The 21942-nt window shown below is 42.7% G+C and overlaps 1 protein-coding gene and 1 long non-coding RNA gene across 17 annotated transcripts in view; one reads left to right on the forward strand and one right to left on the reverse strand.

The window, feature by feature from the left end:
- LOC127487763 (uncharacterized) overlaps positions 1–21942 on the forward strand; it is a 95692-nt gene that overhangs the window by 53622 nt on the left and 20128 nt on the right. For 12 of the 16 annotated variants that reach the window (XR_011385910.1, XR_011385904.1, XR_011385908.1 and 9 more), the window contains 5 exons: positions 542–873; positions 3286–3523; positions 4069–4289; positions 8533–8586; positions 11347–11449. This is a non-coding gene — a long non-coding RNA (uncharacterized lncRNA). The remainder of the gene's footprint in view (positions 1–541; positions 874–3285; positions 3524–4068; positions 4290–8532; positions 8587–11346; positions 11450–21942) is intronic. The other 4 variants (XR_011385912.1, XR_011385909.1, XR_011385914.1 and 1 more) reach the window with 4 other exon arrangements.
- LOC100358474 (MAP/microtubule affinity-regulating kinase 3) lies at positions 43–2296 on the reverse strand. The gene is made up of 2 exons (XM_051832539.2): positions 769–2296; positions 43–643 (listed from the first exon to the last, which is right to left on the reverse strand). The coding sequence occupies exons 1-2, from the start codon at positions 1816–1818 to the stop codon at positions 173–175; spliced, it is 1521 nt and encodes a 506-aa protein (XP_051688499.2). The 5' UTR covers positions 1819–2296; the 3' UTR covers positions 43–172.

Consider the following 21942-nt stretch of genomic DNA (forward strand, 5'->3'; position numbering starts at 1 on the left):
CTCCATCCATCCATGCCAAGGTGTACACAGGGACGCAAACACCACACAGGACCAATTCCATGCATACAGTTCAGATTTTTATTCATGAGAAGCATAGAAAACTCTCAAGCAAATGAAAAAGCTTCAGGAGGCCCCGCTTTCGACCCCTGTTCTTGATGTGCTCTGAGGTAGGCTAGCAGGGGGCCACCTTTCGGCTGCGGGAGCCAGGGCTAGGGGTTGGGGCTGGCAGGCAGCAGGCACACAGGAGGAATCTGAGGATGCTCCTGCCAATCCTCCTGCCCAGCCCCTGCCGGCCCTTGCTCTGGACAGAGGCAGCTGCTGAGGTCCCAGGCTCCTGAGGCTCAGCTGCTGGGACCTCTGGCACCACCAGGTGCAGTCTGCTCCTGGGGCTGGGGGTGGGAGGGACGACCACAGGGACGGGCTCGGGGGCTGGGCTGGCACCAGGGCTCCTCTCCCTCAGCTGTCCAGGGAGGGAAATGGCCAGCACGGGGGCAGCAACGGCAGGCTCCGGCTCAGGTTCCAACTCTGACTCCGACTCCAGATCCAACTCCAGCTCGGGCATGGGCTCCAGCTCCAGCACCAGCTCTGAATCCGACTCCGCCTCGGACTCAGACCCCAGCTCAGGCTCGGGCTCCCTGTGTCCCTGAGGAGAGAGGGGAAGACGGGTGAGGAGGACAGGTGCACTCCGGACCTCCCTCATGCCCACAAAACCATGAAGCTGTGCGGGGAGACCACGGCCAGACCCACGCTCTGCCAACAGGGCTGTACCTGCTCCAGGCTCCGGGAGTCCGGCTGCAGGGACATCCGGCTGGATCCTCCAGGACCAGATGGCACCGAGGCTCCAGCGTCCGGAAGCAGACCCAGGCCCGCCAGGTACTCCTGGGCCTCTGGGTCCTCGGGAACCCCCAGGGGCTGCACCACGGTCACCTCCTCGCCCTCAGCTTCCTCTCGTAAGGGGTCAAACCACCATTGCTGGCGGGCAGATTCCGCTGTAGGCCTGTCGCAGGGGTCTGGGCTGAGGAGTGAGCTCAGGAGCTCCTCCAGGGCTGGGCTGGCCGCACACGGGAGCTCGTAGCTCCCCCTCTGGATGCAGTCCCGCAGCTCCTCCCGGTCCTTCCCGCTGAAGGGCATGGCCCCCGCCAGCATGACAAAGAGGATGACCCCCAGGCTCCAAAGGTCTGCTGCGAATGGATCATACGGCTCCTGCCGGAACACCTCGGGGGCGCTGTACTTTGGGGTCCCGCAGAAGCCGGACACTAGCTCGCCCTCGGGCAGCTGCCAGCTGAGCCCAAAGTCCACCAGCTTGACATTCATGTCTGAGTCCAGCAGTAGGTTTTTCAGCTTGAGGTCCCTGTGGGCCACGCGCTGCTCATGGCAGTGGCCCACGGCCGCCAGGATCTGATCAAATATAACCATGGCCTCGGGCTCTGGCAGGCCACCCCGGCTCATCACGTACTGGTGGAGGCTGCCCCTTTGCGCCAGCTCCAACACCAGGCAGTGGTGTTGGCCGACGCAACCCACCTCCAGCAGCTTGATGATGTTCTCGTGGCTCAGGAGCTGCATGATGCTGGCCTCTTGCATCACTCGCCTGGCGCCGAAAGGGTCCCTCTCGTCTTCCTTGAACAGCTTCGCGGCCACCAGCCGCTGGCTGGACGGCTGGCAGGCCAGCAGCACCCTGCTGAAGCTGCCCCTGCCCAGGACTGACAGAAACTGGAGATCAAGCTGACGGCTGGTGTCGACATCCAGGTCCTCACGGCCTTCCAGGCTGGTGTCCCTAACTACACTCTCTGCTCTGCTCTGGCTAATATTCCTGTCCATAGACGCTAACTAAGGAGCTACCCTAACTACAATAACTAAGAAAATAAAGGGACAACAAGGGGACTACCTGCTGATCTGACTATAGTGGCACACTAGCTATACTAACTACACTAATCACACACAGTGGCAAGACTAAGTCCTATCTAACCAAAACAGAAAACAAAAACCAGAAAAACTCCAAAAAAACAAATACTGAATAGCTACACTAACACTATGAAATCTAGCAGCACTGTCTAGCTAAAGATGGGGGAAGCCAAAAAGAAAAAAAACTGCAAAAAAAGACACACTGGGCCAAAAAAGAAATAGGAGGAAAAAAACAAACTAAAACAAAATGGGGAAAAGAAAAAAACAAATAGAACAAGAAACAAACAAACAAACAAAACAGCACACCAACACCAACCAACACAAGTGCAAGCAAAGAGGGGTCCAAGTCACACAGGTCACCGAAATAGCTCCCTGGTAAAGCGGACAAAAACCTGGGCCACGCAGCCGCTTATATAGGCGTGTGGAATCCTGTCATCATAGGGCTCCTTATGAAGTCAGAGGGAGAAATGGACCAATGGCAGTGCAGCAGGGACTTGCACGAATTTCTATTTCATGACAGTTGGTCTTTATGAAGTCAGAGCCAGGCAGGGACCAATCAAGGTTGAGCGGCAGCCAAGAACTCCAAGAGGTTTTGGTTAGGTTTGTGATACAGATTGATGTTTATTTTTTGAGACATTAAAACATGTAGGATGCCCCAATATATTATGGAAGTATGTGATCAATGTCTTCCTATGAAGTCAGAGCGAGAAATGGACCAATAGCAGTCCAGCAAGGACTTGCATGAATTTGTATTTCATGACAGTTGGTCCTTAGGAAGTCAGAGCAAGGCAGGGACCAGTCACAGCCACGGCTAATCCTCAGGAGTTTTCTCAAAAACCTTCCAGTTAAACAAAACCAAGGACCCATGAACTTTTGGCTTAGGGTGGTAATAGATTGACGTTTATATTTTGAGACATTAAAACATGTAGGATGCTCCAGTGGCCTTTTCTTTTCTCATTTAAAGAGTGATAACAGCTCTTAGGTCTTTAAAGACTTCTGTCTGCAATCAAGATACACATCCAGTTTTTTGAATCTCTGAATTGTAGGTCTCAGAATGATGTTACTACTTCTCTGGCATCCTGATAACCTTGACAAAGTGTTCTGTTGCCTGTGGCACCACCAGACGCATTATTCACATGGACAGAGCTGAGAGGAAGGGAATCTCTGATCATCCTTTCCCCCTAAGACCATCACTGGAATTCTTGTTAGAAACCCTGGAGAACCAGAAGGTAGCTGGGTTGGCATAGGTCAGGTGTGGAAGGCCATCTAAGTGCAGCTGAGAGAGCTGCTTTCTCCAAATTGTCCTTAGAATAGCAGGGAGAAATCGAGACATTTCCAGATGTCTCAGGATTTCTGAGCTACTCTTTTTTTTTTTTTCCACAGACAGAGTGGACAGTGAAATAGACAGAGAGAAAGGTCTTCCTTTACCGTTGGTTCACCCTCCAACGGCCACCGCGGCCAGTGCACCACGCTGATCCGAAGCCAGGAGCCAGGTGCCTCTCCTGGTCATTCCTCAGTGTTTGTTCTGGAGGCTGGATGACTAAAATCAGGTCTGCAGCAGACTTGATGTCTAAAAAGCACTCCCTCTCTGCTGCTGCCGTGCCTTCTTCAGAGAGAGATGGTAAGATGGAAAGGCTGGTGGTTTGCTGTGGTTGGTTGAAGCCAAGTACATGTGTGGAAAAATTGCATTGTAGCCCTTGAAAAAGTACCGCATCTTATTTCAACACTCACCCGTAAATTTTAAGGAAAGATCATGCCTTCCTGGGGTGTCCTCAGATTGTTTAATCACAACCTCACCCCTTCAAGCACTTTTAGACAGTCACGTATTCTGGGGCCTACAATGGAGTCCAGCAGGTTAAACCCTGCTACAGCAGCATCACATGTGGGCACTGATTGGAGGCCTGGGTGCTCCACTTCCAATCCAGCTCCCTGCTATTGTGCCTGGGAAAGCAGCAGTAGATGGCCCAAGTATTTGGGCCTCTGCCACCCATGTGGAGGATCTGAATGGAGTTCAGGACAGACCTGAGCCAGCCCTGGTAATTGTGGCTCCTTGGGGAGTGAACCAGCAGTTGGAAGATATCCCTTTCCCCTCTGCCCTCTGCCCTGTTCCCCCTCTCATGCTGTATCTCTGACTTTCAAGTAAGTATCTAACTCTTTTTATTTTAGAAAAAATGAACCCACTCATCCTGTGAAAGAGAATGGAGCCCTAGTCCTGCATTCCCCACCTCTATACTGTAGCATTGACCCTGCAGTTTGAACATGAAGTCTGGAGGGACATGGACATTCCTCACCACTAGTCCTGCTCTGCATGAAAGGAATCTTTGAGGCTGAACTACAGGATGGTGAATCCGAAAAGGAATACGATCTCTGGGAAGGCTAATTGTCTGGTATGATCAACTTACGCTGAGTGTATGTGTTGAAATAGTGAACTGTAACCATAAAACAAGTAGTACATGCTAATCTCATATCTAAAATACTCTTTAATTTCTATCATCAATGATGTATACTTTCAATTGTAGAGATCTTTTACCTCTTTGGTCACAGGTATTCCCATTATTTTCCTTTTTTCTTAGTGTAGCTGTTGAACATGGGATTGGCTTTCTACTGGTTAGTGTATGTTGACTTTGCAGCCTGAAACTTTGCTGATTGTGTTAGTTCTCTCAGCATTCTGGTAGAGTCTTTGGGGAGATTTCTATATGTAAGATCATTCATTAGCCAAAAGTGACAGTTTGGCCTCTCTTCAATTTAGGTGCCCTTGATTTTTTCTCTTGCCTAATTTCTCTAGCTAGTATTTCCAGGACAATGTGGAACAAAACTTGAATGATTTTAAAAAAGAATCTGCATAACTTTAGTACCTTTTAGCATCAATGTTGGTTTTACAATGTCTAGAAATACGGTTTCATTTCAAGGTGTATTTCTTCAGTTTTTAAACTGAATTTTCCAGTATAGGAATCAAATTATTAAACTGGACTTACTGATTTTATATAGTCTAATTATAGTAGAATAAACAGGATTTATAGGTCTGTTATCTCTGAGATCAGCCGGTAGTACTTCTCTTTAAGAAATACAGAAAGTGGCACCAGTGTACTGGCATGGTAGGTAAAGCCATCCCTTGCTGGCATCCCCTATGGGCGCTGCATCGTGTCATAGCTGCTCCAGTTCTGACCCAGCTCCCTGATTATTGCCTAGGCAAAGCACAAGTCTTTGCACCCCTGCCACCCAACCGTGAGACCCATATAATGCTCCTGCTCCCTGGCTTTGGCCTGGCCCAGCCCTGGCTGTTGTGGCTTTCAGAGGAGTGAACCAGTGTATGGAATATTTCTCTCAGTCTCACTTTCTCTTTCTGGAGCTCTGGCTTTAAATAAATAATCTCTCTTTTTTAAGACAGAAGTACAGAAATAGCTTCAATTTTATTTTAGTTAATAATTCTAGTTCAGGATTGACTTAGTTTGACTAAAGGTGACATTTTCTTTTCTGACACGTGGTGAATGGTGTTTTCAGATTCTCTAACTGTCAAAAACAACGATGTCAAGAAAACAATAATGTGGGCATTTGTAATAAATACTTTCTCCTATGAACTCTAGGTTATTTCATGTCATCTATTAATATTGAAGTACATGGCACACATTAAGTGCATACATGGTCTGTTTTTATACCTTAAGTTATATTTTCCTGGCTGGCGCCACGGCTCAATAGGCTAATCCTCCGCCTGTGGTGCCAGCACACCGGGTTCTAGTCCTGGTCGGGGCGCCGGATTCTGTCCCGGTTGCCCCTCTTCCAGTTCAGCTCTCTGCTGTGGCCTGGGAGTGCAGTGGAGGATGGCCCAAGTGCTTGGGCCCTGCACCCGCATGGGAGACCAGGGGAAGCACCTGGCTCCTGCCATCGGATCAGCGTGGTGCGCCGGCCACAGCGGCCATTGGGGGGTAAACCAATGAAAAAGGAAGACCTTTCTGTCTCTCTCTCTCACTGTCCACTCTGCCTGTCAAAAAAATAAATAAATAAAAAAGATACATTTTCCTCACTTAAAAATTCAGCATTTATTTGAGGGCAGAGGGGAAGAAACAGACAAACACAGAGGTAGACAGACAGACAGATGGAGAGTGCCATCTGGTAATTCACTCCTTAAATTCCAGCAACAGCCGTGGAAGTGCTGCAGCTGGAAGCCAGGATCTTGGGGCCAGGACACAACAACACAGCGCAGGACTTCTACATCATTAATCAAAACCCATTTTTTTAAAAGATTTATTTTATTTATTTGAAAGACAGAGTTACAGAAAGAGGTAGAGACAGAGAGAGGTCCTCCATCCACTGGTTCACTTCCCATATGGCTGCAATAGCCAGAACTGCACCCATGTAAAGCCAGGAGCCAGGAGCTTCTTCTGGGTCTCCCACGTTGGTGCAGGGGCCCAAGGACTTGTGCCACCTTCTGCTTTCCCAGGTCGTAGTAGAGAGCTGTATTGGAAGTAGAGTAGACGGAAGTGGAACCAGTCCCTATATGGGATGCTGGCACTGTAGGTGGCACTTTACATTCTCAGCCACAGTGCTGGACCCATGTGGTATCTTTTTTTTTTTTTTTTTTTTTTTAAGATATATTTTGGGCCGGTGCCGCGGCTCACTAGGCTAATCCTCTGCCTTGCGGCGCCGGCACACCGGGTTCTAGTCCTAGTCGGGGCGCCGGATTCTGTCCCGGTTGCCCCTCTTCCAGGCCAGCTCTCTGCTGTGGCCAGGGAGTGCAGTGGAGGATGGCCCGAGTACTTGGGCCCTGCACCCGCATGGGAGACCAGGAGAAGTACCTGGCTCCTGCCATCGGATCAGCGCGGTGCGCAGGCTGCAGCACGCCAGCCGCAGCGGCCATTGGAGGGTGAACCAATGGCAAAAGGAAGACCTTTCTCTCTGTCTCTCTCTCTCTCTCACTGTCCACTCTGCCTTTCAAAAAAAAAAAAAAGATATATTTTGTTTTATTTGTTTGAAAGGCAGAGTAAAGGGGGCAGAGTTGGGGGAAAGTTGGGGCATTGAAGAAAATCTTCCATCTACTAGTTCACTCCCAAATAGGCACAACTGCAGGGGCTATTCCAGGCCAAAGCCAGGAACCTGGAACTCCATCCAGGTCTCCCATATGGGTGGCAGGGGTCCAAACACTTCAGCTATCTTCTGCTGCTTTTAAGGCACAGTGGCAGGGAGCTGAGTTGGAAGCAGAGCAGCCAGGCCTCAAAACTTTCCTCTGATAGTAGATGCCACCATTGCAAGTGGCAACTTAACCCGTTATGCCACAACACTTAATAACGAGGCTATCTACTCCCTAAAAAATACCATAAAAGTTAGGTATTACTATAGCATCAGTGTGTCTCATACAGCACAGCTAGCGTTTGGCCAGGTTGAAGCCAGAAGTCAGGAGCACCATCCAAATCTCCCATGTTCGTGGATGGGGCCCAAGTACTTTGGCCATCTTGCCAGGCAAACTTGCAGAAAGCTGGAAGGGAAGTGAAACAGCCAGGACTTGACTGGGGGCTCTGATATGGGATTCAGACTTCACAAGCAGGAGCTTAACTAGCGGCACCACATGACTTTCCTCTGCATAGTACGTTTCTTTGTATTGGTGGGTCATTCTCCAGTGTACGGATGTACCACAGCCTGCTTATCCACTTGTCCATTGAGGGACAACTTGGTGGCTTCCAATTTTTGAAGATTATGAAAATAATTACTATAAACATTCTTATATAGATTTTTGCAGTAGTATAAAATTCTAAATCAAAAGGGGACATACCTAGGAGCATGATCTATAGTAAGATGTTAGGTTTATAAGAAACTACCAGATTGTCTTTCTAAAGCGGCTGTACCATTTTTGCACCCCTACCAGGAATAAATGACAGTTTTCCTGTTATTCCATGTTCTTGCCAGCATTTGTTATTCAGTTCTTTGGATTTAAGAATTTTTTTTTTTTTTTGACAGGCAGAGTGGACAGTGAAAGAGAGAGACAGAGAGAGAAAGGTCTTCCTTTGCCGTTGGTTCACCCTCCAATGGCCGCCGCTGTAGCCGGCGCACCGCGCTGATCCAATGGCAGGAGCCAGGAGCCAGGTGCTTTTCCTGGTCTCCCATGGGGTGCAGGGCCCAAGCACCTGGGCCATCCTCCACTGCACTCTCTGGCCACAGCAGAGGGCTGGCCTGGAAGAGGGGCAACCGGGACAGAATCCGGCGCCCCGACCGGGACTAGAACCCGGTGTGCCGGCGCTGCTAGGCGGAGGATTAGCCTAGTGAGCCGTGGCGCCGGCTGGATTTAAGAATTTCTAATAGGTATGTACTGGTATCTTGTTAATGTTCAGTTCTTTAATGTCCTATGCTATTGACCATAGGCATAGGAAAATTCCTATGCTTTTCTTGTCTGTGTATATAGTCTTCCATATAGTCTTCCACCGAGTATTTGTTCATAACTTCTACCGGCTCCTTAATGTGGTTGTTTCCTAATTGTTGAATATTATGTTTTCTTTGTATATATTAGGTATGACACCTTCATCTGGTGTTTGCAAGTATGTCTCCAGTATTTGGTTTACATTTTTGTTCTCTTTATAGTGCTTTTGTGCGGCAGGAGTTTTTGAATTTAATAAATTCCAAATTTATTTTTTTCCTTCACAGAAATTTTTTGGTTCTTCCGTATAGTTTGTCATGATCAAGTACAGGATCAAGAAGGTAATCTCCAATTTTACCTTATGGAAATTTTATAATATTGCTTTCTGCACCTTGGTCTGTGATTCATTTTGTATAAGTTTATGTAAAAGATATGAAGGTTCTGTTTAGATTCTTTATTTTTGCATAGGCACGACCATTTGTATTACTACCATTTGAATTGTGGAGACATATTTATAGAATTTCTTCTTTTTAAATTAGCACATAATACTTGTGTATATTTATAAGGTATGTTGTAATGATTCAATGCATGTATGCAACATGCAATAATCGAATAAAGGTAATTATCATTTGCATCTTGTTAAGCATTCACTATTTCTTTTCTTGAGAGTCTTTAAAATCTCTTTTCCTGATTCTTTATAAAATACCTGGTAAATTGTAACCCTAGCATTTTTTTCCTCCTACCTAACTGCCTTTTTTTTTTAATTTTTTAACTTTTATTTAATGAATATAAATTTCCAAAGTACAGCTTATGAATTACAATGGATTCCCCCCCATAACTTCCCTCCCACCTGTAACCCTCCCCTCTCCCACTCCCTCTCCCCTTCCAATCACATCAAGATTCATTTCCAATTATCTTTATATACAGAAGATCAGTTTAGCATATATTAAGTAAAGCTTTCAACAGTTGACACCCACACAGAAACAGGAAGTGTGAAATACTGTTTGAGTACTAGTTATAGCATTAAATCACAATGTACAGCACATTTAGGACGGAGATCCTACATGAGGAGTAAGTACACAGTGACTCCTGTTGTTGACTGAACAAATTGACACTCAGTTATGGCATCAGTAATCACCCTAGGCTCTTGTCATGAGTTGCCAAGGCTATGGAGGCCTTTTGAGTTCACCAACTCTGATCTTACTTAGACAAGGTCATAGTGAAAGTGGAAGTTCTCTTCTCCCTTCAGAGAAAGGTACCTCCTTCTTTGATGACCTGTTCTTTCCACTGGGATCACACTCGCAGAGATCTTTCATTTAGGTCCCCCCCCCCCCCAGAGTGTCTTGGCTTTTCATGCCTAAAATACTCTCATGGGCTCTTCAGCCAGATCTGACTGCCTTAAGGGCTGATTCTGAAGCCAGAGTGCTGTTTAGGACATCTGCCATTCTATGAGTCTGCTGTGTATCCTGCTTCCTATGTTGGATCGTTCTCTCCCTTTTTGATTCTGTCAGTTAGTATTTGCAGACACTTGTCTTGTTTGTGTGATCCCTTTGACTCTTAGTCCTATCATTATGATCAGTTGTGAACAAAAATTGATCACTTGGACTAGTGAGATGGCATTGGTACATGCCACCTTGATGGGATTGAATTGGAATCCCCTGGCACGTTTCTAACTCTAATATTTGGGGCAAGTCCGATTGAGAATGTCCCAAATTGTATATCTCCTCCCTCTCTTATTCCCACTGTTATATTTAACAGGGATCACTTTTCAGTTAACTTTAACCACCTAAGAATAATTGTGTGTTAATTACAGAGTTCAACCAATAGTATTAAATAGAACAAAAAAAAAATACTAAAAGGGATAAAGTATTAAGTTGTACATCGGCCGTCAGGGCAAGGGCTGATCAAGTCACTGTTTCTCATAGTGTCCATTTCACTTCAACAGGTTTCCTTTTTGGTGCTCTGTTAGTTGTCACCGATCAGGGAGAACATATGATATTTATCCCTTTGGGACTGGCTTATTTCACTCAGCATGATGTTTTCCAGAGTCCTCCATTTTGTTGCAAATGACCGGATTTCATTGTTTTTTCACTGCTATGTAGTATTCTATAGAGTACATGTCCCATAATTTCTTTATCCAGTCTACTGTTGATGGGCATTTAGGTTGATTCACGGTGTCTTTTTTTTAAAAATGTATTTATTTGAAAGTTAGAGGTTTTTTTTTTTTTTTTTTTTTTTTTGACAGGCAGAGTTAGACAGAGAGAGAGAGACAGAGAGAAAGGTCTTCCTTCCGTTGGTTCACCCCCAAATGGCTGCTATGGCCGGTGCACTGCACTGATCCGAAGCCAGGAGCCATACAGGTATAGGGCCCAAGCCCTTGGGCCATCCTCCACTGCTTTCCTGGGCCACTGCAGAGAGTTGGACTGGAAGAGGAGCAACCAGGACAGAACTGGTGCCCCAACCTGGACTGGAACCCGGGGTGCCAGCGCTGCAGGCGGAGGATTAGCCTAGTGAACCATGGCGCCGGTGAAAGTTAGACTTCTACAGACAGGGAAGGAGGGGCAGAGAGAAAGAGAGAGAGACAGAGAAAGAGAGAGAGGTCTTCAATCCATTGGCTCACTTCCCAATTGATCATAACGGTCGGAGCTGTGGCGATCCAAAGCCTGGAGCCAGGAAGCAGGAACTTCTTCACGGTCTCCCATTTGGGAGCAGGGGCTCAAGGACCCTGGCCAACTTCCACTGCTTTATCAGGCCATAGCAGAGAGCTGGATTGCAAGTGGAGCAGGTGGGACTTGACCTGGTACACACATGGGATTCCAGCACTGCAGGTGACATCCTTACCCATGACACCACAACACTGCCCCTAACTGTCTTCTAATACCCTTATGTAGCCTCTCATTATCCTTCTTGCCACCTTCCCTTATATTCTCTAATGACCCATTTTGATGGGTTAAGGAAGGAGATGTGATGTAGTTATGGCATCTGAAAGCTGGACCTGGAGAGAGGTCTTTAGGTCGTTGGGGGCTGGTCCTCCAAATGAGTTCCCACAAGAGGGGAGGCTGCATAAGCCAAGAGTCCTTCCTTTGTCTGTTTGCTTCCAGGTCCACCGTGCAATGCTTCCTGCATACACACTGCATCATTGCTGGCTTCCATCACACACCAGGCTAGTGGGACCACCTGATCCTGAACCGTAAACCTCAAACTGTAAGACATAATGATGTGTCCCCTTCCCAAGAAGTTATTTTCCAGTATTTCAAATTAGCAAGTAACTGACTGTCACACTGATAGATAGGAAAGCAATTTGCTCTGTATTTACCTGAATTACTGGGGACATGATGTAATCGCTTAATAATTCTAGGAATTTGTTTTCTATCAGCTGAGGTTTCTTCATTAGATGATCATGTCATCAGTAAAAAAAAAAAAGTTTTATGGTTGCCTTCCTGATGGTTATGCATTTCTTTTATTTTTTTTCTTGCATTGCTTTTCTTTGTATTATTGCATTAGCTTGGAATTACAGCACAGTGCCAACAGGAGAGGTGAGATACAGCATCCTTTTCTAGTTGCTGATTCTAGAGATCAAGTGTCTGGTTTCTCAACATTAGGTACAATACGAGCTGTGTTTGTAGGCATTCTTTATCAAGTGAGGAAGTTCCCCTCCCTTGTCTTTGATTATTTCTTAGTCACTCTAAAGGATTTTATTGGATGGTCCACAAATGATCCCTAAATTTAGAACCAGCTTGAATGATCATATTGATACTAGACCTGTTCTTCTACAGATGGGCTAGTTTCTTTAGGAAACCACAATGATGAAAATCTGAACTAAACTATTCATGTACATATTTGCATATCTAGTGTTCAGTGCATTGAATTTAGCATGCTTCTCTTGAGTTCCAACTGTGTGCAGAAAGGTATATAATCAAGGTAAATTTAAAGAATTCCATATAAAATAAGTGAGTTTGACTTTTAAAAATATTTATTTTCTTCATTTGAAAGGCACAGTGAGAGAGACTGAAAACACATTCACACACACACACACACACACACAGAGCGAACAAGAGAGAGGGAGAGAGAGATTGATTTTCCATCTTCCATAGAATTGATACACAGTAATTGAATTTTTTTCTTTTGTTAATACTTTCATTTAATAAATGCATTTTTCATAGTTTCAACTTTTAGAATACAGTGTTTCTTTCCCCTCCCACCCCCACTCCCATACCACCTCCTACTACCTCTCCCATTCCCTTCTTCATTATGGTTCATTTTTAGTTATTTTTATACACAGAGGACCAACACTCTATGTTAAGTACTGATTTCAACAGTTTGCACCCACACCCACACACAGCACATAGAGTACAGTTTGAGAACAATTTCTGCAGTTAATTCTCATAGTACAACTCATTAAGGATGGACATGGGGATTAAGTGCACAGTGATTTCTGTTGTTCCTTTACCAAGAAACACTCTTTATTTATAACGTCCGTGATCACTAGAGGCTCTTGCCATGGGCTGCTAAGCCTTTTGTGACGACAGACTCCATCAGTATTTGGACACAGCCATAAGCAAAGTGGAAGTTCTCTCCTCCCTTTAGAGAGAAGTACATCCTTCTTTGATGGCCCCTTCTTTCCACTGAGGTATCATGGAGATCCTTCGTGTAGGATTATTTTTTGTCACAGTCTTGGCTTTCTTTGCCTGCAATGCTCTTAGAGGCCTTTCAGCCATACCAGGAAGCCTTAAGGATTGATTCTGAGGTCAGAGCGTTACTTACAGTGAATGTCATTCTAGGAGTCTGCTGTGTGGACTGCTTCTCATATTGGACATGCCCTCCTTGTTAATTTTGTCTATTATTATTACCAGGCACTTGATGTTATTTATATGATCACTTTACAGTTAAATCTATCTATATGTTGACTTTAACATTTAATAGGGTCACCTTAACCATTAAGATGGCATTTTTACCGCCACTTTTGATGGGAGTGGAGTCCCATATCAAGTTTTTAGGCTGTACCCTTACAAGTAAGTCTGTAGGACTGTATGCAGAACTATATAGATTTACAGGTATAGACTACCTCCTCCCTTTCTTATTCCCACTCTTACTTTTTAATGGGATCTTTTCTCAATTGACTTAATATACATATGATTAACTCTATGTTACTTAAAGAGTTCAATATTAGTATGAAGAAGAGAAAAGCAAAAGAAAGAAAAAAACAGAGAAAAAAAGAAAACACTAAATAAAAACCAAGAATAAAAAACTGTCCCTCACTTTTAAAGCACAGGATTTGCTTTTTTTATATATAAACATGAAACTATCACTAGAAACAAAATAGAAATTATATCCATTGTCCCCAAAGTTCCCTTGTGGCCAAAAAAGCAGCATATTTTAAGGTGGAATTCATGTAATACATGCTAGAGTACAGAATAAATGAATACAGAAATAAATCCATATATCTTATTCTGATTTTTGGAAAGAGTACCGAGATTATTCAAAGTAGTGGGAATAGTGTTTTTGACAAATGCTATTGGATATCCACATGCAGAAGAATGATGTTGAACTCCTACCTCATACTGTATGGTAATGTACTCTATTTAAATCAACAATCTAAATATGAAGGTTAAAAACAATAAAACTCAGAGACAAAAGCGTAAGGGTGAATCTTCATGATCTTGGATTAAGCAAAGGATTCTTAGGACACTAGAACACTGAGCAACAACAGCAACAAAACAGATCCATTGCATCTCATGAAAATCATAGATTTTGGGCAGGCCTTTGGTGCCGAAGTCAAGACTTGGGTTGCCCCATTCTGTATCACTCAAACCTGAGTTTGAGTTCTGGCTCTGCTTCCAGTTCTTGTTCATTTGCACTCTGGAAGGCAGCATGTGATGGCTCAAGTCGTCGAGTCCCTGCCACACATGCAGGAGACCTGGTTTGAGTTCTGAGTTTTTGGCTTCATTCTGGCCCAGAACTGCATTGCAGGCTTTTGAGGAGTGAATCAGTGGTTGGAAGATCTGCCTGTCTGTCTATCATTCTGTCTGTCTCTATCACTCTTTCTCTCTTTTTCTGCCTGACAATTAAAATGAAATAAGTAAATATTTTAAGGAAAAAATTTTAAATTTAAAGTATTAAAGAGCATATTCCAGAAAGTGAAAAGATGATTTATAGAATGTGATATGATTCATATATATGAAGAGTATGAGATTACATTGAGAACCCTTATCACTGAACCAAAAAGAAAGTGAAGAAGATATATAAAAGGGTAAAAGCACATGCAAAGATGCTCATGAGGGAAATGGAAATCAGTGTATCACAGTGAGATACCACTTTAACACCACCATAATGGTTAATATAAAAGCAAACAAACTGAACAAGTATCAGTAGGGATGGAGAGCAGTTGTAACCACCATGCATTGGTCATGAGGATGCAAAAAGACTCAGCCACTGTGGATAACCATTTTCTGGTTTCTCATAAGGTAACATATAGATGCCAGTGTGCTGTGGTGGTTAAAGCTGATGCCTGCTGTGTTGGCATCCTGTATGGGTAACGGTACAATTCTTGGCTGCTCCACTTCCAAACCAGATCCCTGATAATGTGCTGTAAGATCAGTGAAGGATAACCCAAGTGCTTGGGTCCCTGCACCCATGTAGAAGACCTGGATGAAGCTCCTGGCTCTTGGCTTTGGTCTGACCCAGCCTTGGCCATGGCAGTCATTTGGGGAGTGAACCTGCAGATGGAAATTCTCTTCCTCCCTCCCTCCATCTCTCCCTCTCTTTCTCCTTCTCTCCCTCTCTCCCTCTTTCTGTCGCTTGCCCTCCCTCCCTCCCTCCCTGCTTCACCCCTCTCCCCCTCTACCTCTCTCTCTCACTCTCATTTCTCTCTCTCTCTCTCTCTCTCTCTCTCTCTCTCTCTCTCTCTCTTTGCCCCTCAAATACTTCCTCCCGGTCTCCCATGAGGGTGCAGGGACCCAGGCACTTGGGCCATCCTCTGCTGCCCTCTCAGGGCAACAGCAGAGAGCTGGACTGGAAGAGGAGCAACCAGGACTAGTACCCGGCGCCCTAACCGGGACTAGAACCCACGGTGCTGGCCCCACAAGCGGAGGATTAGCCAAGTGAGCCACAGGGCCGGCCCTTTGCTGATGAATTCTACCAGAGATTTAAGAACTATCTCAAGATATTCAAAACAATTCATTGAAAGGGAGGGAATCCTGCCAAACTCCTTTGTTGAAGCCAGCATCACATTAATTACTCAACCTGAAAAAGATATAACAGAGAAAGAGAACTATAAAAAATTTTCCTGATGAACATAGATGCAAAAATCTAAAATAATGGAATTCAACAACACATCACAAACATCATTCACCTGGACCAAGTTGGATTTATCACTGGCTCTACATTTGCAAATGAATCAGTGAAATATGTAACATTAAAAAACTGAAGAGAAAAATCATATGACTAGCTCAATAGATGACCAGGAAGCATTTGATAAAATACAATAATATTTCATGGTGAAAACCTTAAGTACATTGGGTATAGAAGGAACCCACAGCCAGCATTCTATTGAATGGTGAAGAGCTGAAAGCATTCCCATTGAGATCCGGAACCAGAAATGGATGACCCCTCTCAACACTGCTATTTAAAATCGTCCTGGAAGTTGTAGCCAGAGCCATTAGGCAAGGAAAAGAATTCAAAGGATACAATTTGGGAAGGAGGAAGTAAAAATATCCCTATTGGCAGATGACATGATTCTAAGTATAGAGGATCCAAGAGACTCAGCTACAAGACTATTGGATCTCATAGAAGAGTTTGGTAAAATGGCTGTATATAAAATCAACACACAAAAATCAATAGTCGTGTATACAGAGACAAAGCCACAAATCCCATTCACAATAGCTACAGGAAAAAATCAAATGCCTTGGAGTAAATGTACATACATATCCCATATTGGGGTGCCTGGTTGAGTTCTCATTTGTGATGCAACTTCCTGCTAATGCACACCATGGGGGACAGTGAGTGATTGGTCTGGTACTGTGGATCCTACCACCCACATGGGAGACCTAGAGGTAGTTCTTGGCCCTTGGCTTTGGCCTGGTCCAGCCCCAGCTGTTGTAGGCATTTGGGGCATGAATCAGAAGAAATCTCTCTCTGTCTAGCGCGCTCGCTCTCTCTCTCTCTCTTTCCCTTTCCTTTTTCCCCTTTCTCCCTCCATCTATTATTTCTTTTTTGTTAAAGATTTATTTATTTATTTGAAGTACAGAGTCACAGACAGGAGCGGCAAAGAGAGAGAGAGAGAGAGATCTTCCATCAGTTGTCTACTTATCAAATGGCCACTACATTCAGAGAGTATATATTCATGGGATTAAGCATACACCAAGTAGAGGGTTCACTAATTAATATGAAGAAGGAAAGAAGTAAAGAACAAAAACAAACAAATAAGAAAAACTGTTCCACAACAGTCAATCGAAGGGCTGTTCAAAAATCATCACATCTCAAAGTGTCAGTTTCGCTCCTATAGATTATATTTTACACACTCTAAAAGTTTCCACAGATCAGACAGACCATGTGGATTTTGTCCTTTTATGACTTGCTTATTTCACAAAGTATAATGATTGTCAGTTGCATCCATTTGTTACAAATTACAGTATTTCTTTATTTACTACAGTGTAGTATTCCATAGTGTGTACATACGTCATAATTTCTTTGTCCAGTTTTCAGTCGATGTGCATCCATATTGATTCCATATCTTAGCTATTGTATGGTGAGCTGAAATGAACATAGGGTTACAAATAACTTTTCATTTGCTGATTTCATTTCCTTTGGATAAATTCTCTTGAGTGGAATAGCTGGGTCATGTGGTAGGTCTATATTCAGCTTTCTGAGGCATCTGCATACTGTCTCCCACAGTGGCTGTACCAGTTTGCATTCCAACAAACAGTGGATTATGTTGCCCTTCTCTCCATGTCCTCACCAGCATTTGTTGTTTGTTCATTTCTTTATGTGAGTTATTGTAATGGTGATAAGGTGAAACCTCATAGCGATCCTGAGCAGTTTTTCATTTGTCTATTGGCCATTTGCATTTCCTCAGTTGAAAAAAAAATACTGTTCAGTTCCTTTGCCCATTTCTTAATTGGATGTTTGGTTTTGCTGTTTTTGAGTTTCCTGAGCTCTTTATAGATTCTGGAAGTTAATCCTTTTTCATTTGCATAGCTTATAAATATTTTGTCTCATTCTGCCAGTTGCAACTTCACTTTGCTGAGTGTGTCTTTTGCAGTGCAGAAGCTTCTTAGATAGAAATAACCCCACTTGTTAATTTGGATTGATTTCCTGTGCTTTTGGGGTCTTTTCCAAGAAGTCTTCCTCTATGCCACTGTCTTTCAGGGTTTCACCATTGTTCTCTAGTAGATTGATCATATCACATCATAAATTTAGGTCTCTGATCCATTTTGAGTGTATTTTTGTGTAAAGTTTGAGGCTGGAATCTTGTTTCATGCTTCTGCATGTGGAGATCCAGTTTTCCCAGCACCATTTGTTGAAGAGACTGTCTTGGCAATACGAGTTTATTTTTGCTCTTTTGTCAAAGATAAGTTGGTTGTAGATAAGTGGACCGATTTCTGGGTTTTCTATTGTGCCCCATTGGTCTACACATCTGTTTTTGTGCTAGTATCAGGCTGTTTTGAATATAACTGGCCTTTAGTAAGTATTGAGGTCTGGTATTGTGATGCTTCCAGTTTGTTTTTGTTGTTTAAGATTGCTTTAGCCGTTCAGGGTCTTTTGTGTTTCCATATGAATTTTAGCATAGCTTTTTCTAGATCTGAGAAGAATGTTGTTGGTATTTTGATTGGTATTGCATTGCATTGAATCTATAAATTGCTTTCAGTAGTATGTGCATTTTGAAAATGTTTATTCTTCCAATCCATGAAAGTTTTTTCAACTTTTTTGTGTATTCTTCTATTTCTTTCTTTAATGTTTTCTAATTTTCATCATAGAGATTTTTGATGTCCTTGGTTAAATTTATTTCTAGTTATTTATATTTTTAGCTGTTGTAACTGGGATTGTACTTAGTTATTTCTCCTCCATGGTAGTGTTTGTGCATACAAAGGCTATTAATTTTTCTGTGTTTATTTCATATCCTGCTACTTTACCAAACTCTTTTAGGAGTTCCAATAGTCTCTTCGTGGAATATTTTGGGTTCCCTATATATAGGATCATGTCCTCAGCAAATAGGGATAGTTTAGTTTCTTCCTTCCCTATTTGCATCCCTTTGATATCTCTTTCTTGCCTGACGGCTCTGCCTAAAACTTCCATCACTATATTAAATAGCAGTGGTGAAATCGGGCATCTTTTCTGGTTCTGCATCTTAATGGGAATTCCTCTAATTTTCTTCCATTCAGTAGGATTCTGGCTGTGGGTTTGTTATAAATGTTTTTATTATGTTGGGGGAATGTTCCTTCTATACCCAATTTATATTTAATGTTTTCATCATAAAAAGGTATTAAATTCTGTCAAATGCTTTCTATGCATATGTCGAGATAAGCACAGGGTTTTTGGTCTTCTGCTTGTTAATGTGGTTAATCATGTTTATTGATTTTTGGATTCTGAAACATCCCTGTATACAAGGATAAATCACAGTAGATCCAGGTGAATTATCTTTCTGTTGTGTTGTGGATTTCATTGGCTAGTATTTGTTGAGAAATTTTTTGTCTATGTTTATTAGAGAAATTGGTCTGTAGTTCTGTTTATCTGTTGTATCTTTTTCTGGCTTATGAATTAAGCTGATGCATACTCCTTCATAAAAACAGGAGTTCAGGGGATTCCCTCCCTTTAAATTGTTTTGAATAACTTGAGAAGAACTGGCATTGGTTCTCCCTTAAATGTCTGATAGAATTCAGCAAATCAGCCATCTGGTCCTAGGCCTTTTGTTGTTGTTGGAGGGTGCTTATTACTGATTCGATCTTCGTGTTGGTGATTGGTCTGTTGAAATTTTTTAGGTCTTCATGGCTCTATATAAGTAAGTCGTATGTGACCAGGAATCTTTTCCTTTCTTCTAGGTTTTCTGATTCAGTATCATACAGGTTTTTGTGGTAATTTCTGAATTTTTTTGCTTTTTGTGGTGTCTGTTGTTATATTCCTTTTTTTAATGTATGATTTTTGTTTATTTTCGGTCGGCTCTCTCTCTTGTTGTTTTTTGTTGTTGTTGTTGTTGTTGTTGTTTTTTGCCAGTTGGACCAATGGTTTGTCAGTTTTATTTTTCTGATATTTTTTAATTTTATTTTATTTTATATTTCTGATATTTTTCTCCATATCACTCATATTTTTTGCATTCAATTTTGTCTGTTTATTCTTTAGCTTTAATTATTTATTTCTTCCTACTAATTTATGGTTTAGTTTGTTGTTTTTTCTAGGTTCCTGAGATGCATTGACAGTGCATTTATTTTGTGGCTTTCCAGTTTCTTGATGTAGACACTAATTGATATAAACTTCCCTCTTAATACTGCTTTTGCTGTATTCCATAGGTTTTTATAGGAGATACTGCTATTTTCATATGTTTTCACAAATTCTGTAATTTCTCTTGATTTTTTTCTAACCCACGTTCAATTAGGAGCATAGTGTTCAGTCTCCACGTGTTTGTGCTTTTCAGCTTCAGTCCATTGTGATCAGAGAATGGCAAGGTATGATTTTGATTTTTTTCAATTTCTTGAGAAGTTAGATCCTTGCCTAGTATATGGTCTATCCTGGAGAAAGTTTCATGCACTGTTGAGAAGAATGTGTGTCCTGTAACTGTGCCATGAAATGTTCTGTAGATATCAGTTATATCCATTTGGTCCATAGCTAGGGTTAGCTGTGTTGTTTCTTTGTTGGTTTCTGTCCTGTTGATCTATCCATGGAGAAAATGGGGTTTTGAAGTCTTTTGTTACTATTTTTTTTTTTGACAGGCAGAGGTGTACAGTAAGAGAGAGAGACAGAGAGAAAGGTCTTCCTTTGCCGTTGGTTCACCCTCCAATGGCCGCCGCTGTAGCCGGCGCACCGCGCTGATCCGATGGCAGGAGCCAGGTACTTATCCTGGTCTCCTATGGGGTGCAGGGCCCAAGCAGTTGGGCCATCCTCCACTGCACTCCCGGTCCACAGCAGAGAGCTGGCCTGGAAGAGGGGCAACCGGGACAGAATCCAGCGCCCCGACCGGGACTAGAACCCAGTGTGCCGGCGCCGCTAGGCGGAGGATTAGCCTAGTGAGCCGCGGCGCCGGCCCTTTTGTTACTATTGTACTGGTGTATATGTCTCCCTTTAGATCTGTTAACAGATATTTTTAATAGCGAAGTGCTCTGTAATTGCATGCATATATATACATTGTTATAGTTACACCTTCCTGTTGTATTGACCCCTTCATAATTACATTGTGTCCCTATTTGTCTCTTTTTTTTCTTCTATTTTTTAAAATAGACTTTGTTTTATCAAAGCTAATAAGTGCATTACAGGAAACTTAAAAACACAAGAAACAAAGAAGAAAGTCGCCCGCAATCACAAGCAGTTGAGTTCAACATGTCCTTCTGGGTCCTGTGCATGTGCACATAACAGCCATTTTATGTGACTAATATACAGAAAGTATGGATCATGCTTTTTCACACTTCATGTAATGTTTACCAATTCAAAATCCAAAACCTGTGTGAGAATTTTGATAACCAAAAATATACTGCATCAACTCAATCTGCTAAGCTGTAATGTGAATGTCTTCTCAACACGAACATTCTGGCCTAGAAACCTTTTCCTTCCCATCTATGCCAAGCCAACGGATTTGTATAATAACCTGTCATACTTACAGGGAATTTAAGAATTTCATTTCCAAAAGTGGTTTTAAGAACAGTCTTTCCTATGAGTTTTAACATAAAGCATACTCAGCTCTACTTTTCTCATAAACCAGCAACCTCTTTAACATCTAGGAAGCCTAGATGTTGTAAAGTAGTGCATGTTTGCCTGTTATATTTACATTATATACCCAGTAAAGTAAAACAGCATTACAAACAACATGGACAATGGTTAACCTTGTCCCACTGCATGCACACTGGTGAAAAGCTCTTTAGACATTACTTCCTCTGCTTCCTCCCTGAAGCAGCACCAACACAAGTGCATATTGCTCAATGAATTTTTCATTCCACATCCAAAAGACAGTATTTTATATGAATTTCACAAAAGGATAGCTACAAGATGTATTATTTACTAGCTCTACTTTTATCATAGCCATGTACTTTTAAACATCCAGAAGTAGGTGTTTTAAATAAGGAATTAAATTGGCTCACTATATACAAAGTAGGATTGAAAAAACTATACACATGTAACTGGTTTTATTAGAAAGTCGCTTCTAAATAGGAACATTCACAAAGGGCTAGAGAAGCCTTCCTTTCTTCCTACTCCTCTCCACCACCACGGTAGATGCAGGCACACTTGTCACTGCAATGTGATGTTACAACTTCACTTCCAAAAGTCCTTTACAAAAGACAATCTTTGTATGAGTTTTAACACAAAATATACAAAATGTGTTAGTTTGCCTACTCTGCTTTTGTCATAGATCGGCACCTCTTTAATATCTAGGACTACAAATTGTGAAATTTGACTCCATTGTCTTGTATATACACAATATATACATTACTGCACAGTTAAATTAAATGCATGTAACATATAGGGAAATAGGTAAGTTCATATTTTCTAGCACACAC

Source organism: Oryctolagus cuniculus, unplaced genomic scaffold, assembly GCF_964237555.1.
Source record: "Oryctolagus cuniculus unplaced genomic scaffold, mOryCun1.1 SCAFFOLD_163, whole genome shotgun sequence".
Classification (NCBI taxonomy): Eukaryota; Metazoa; Chordata; class Mammalia; order Lagomorpha; family Leporidae; genus Oryctolagus; species Oryctolagus cuniculus.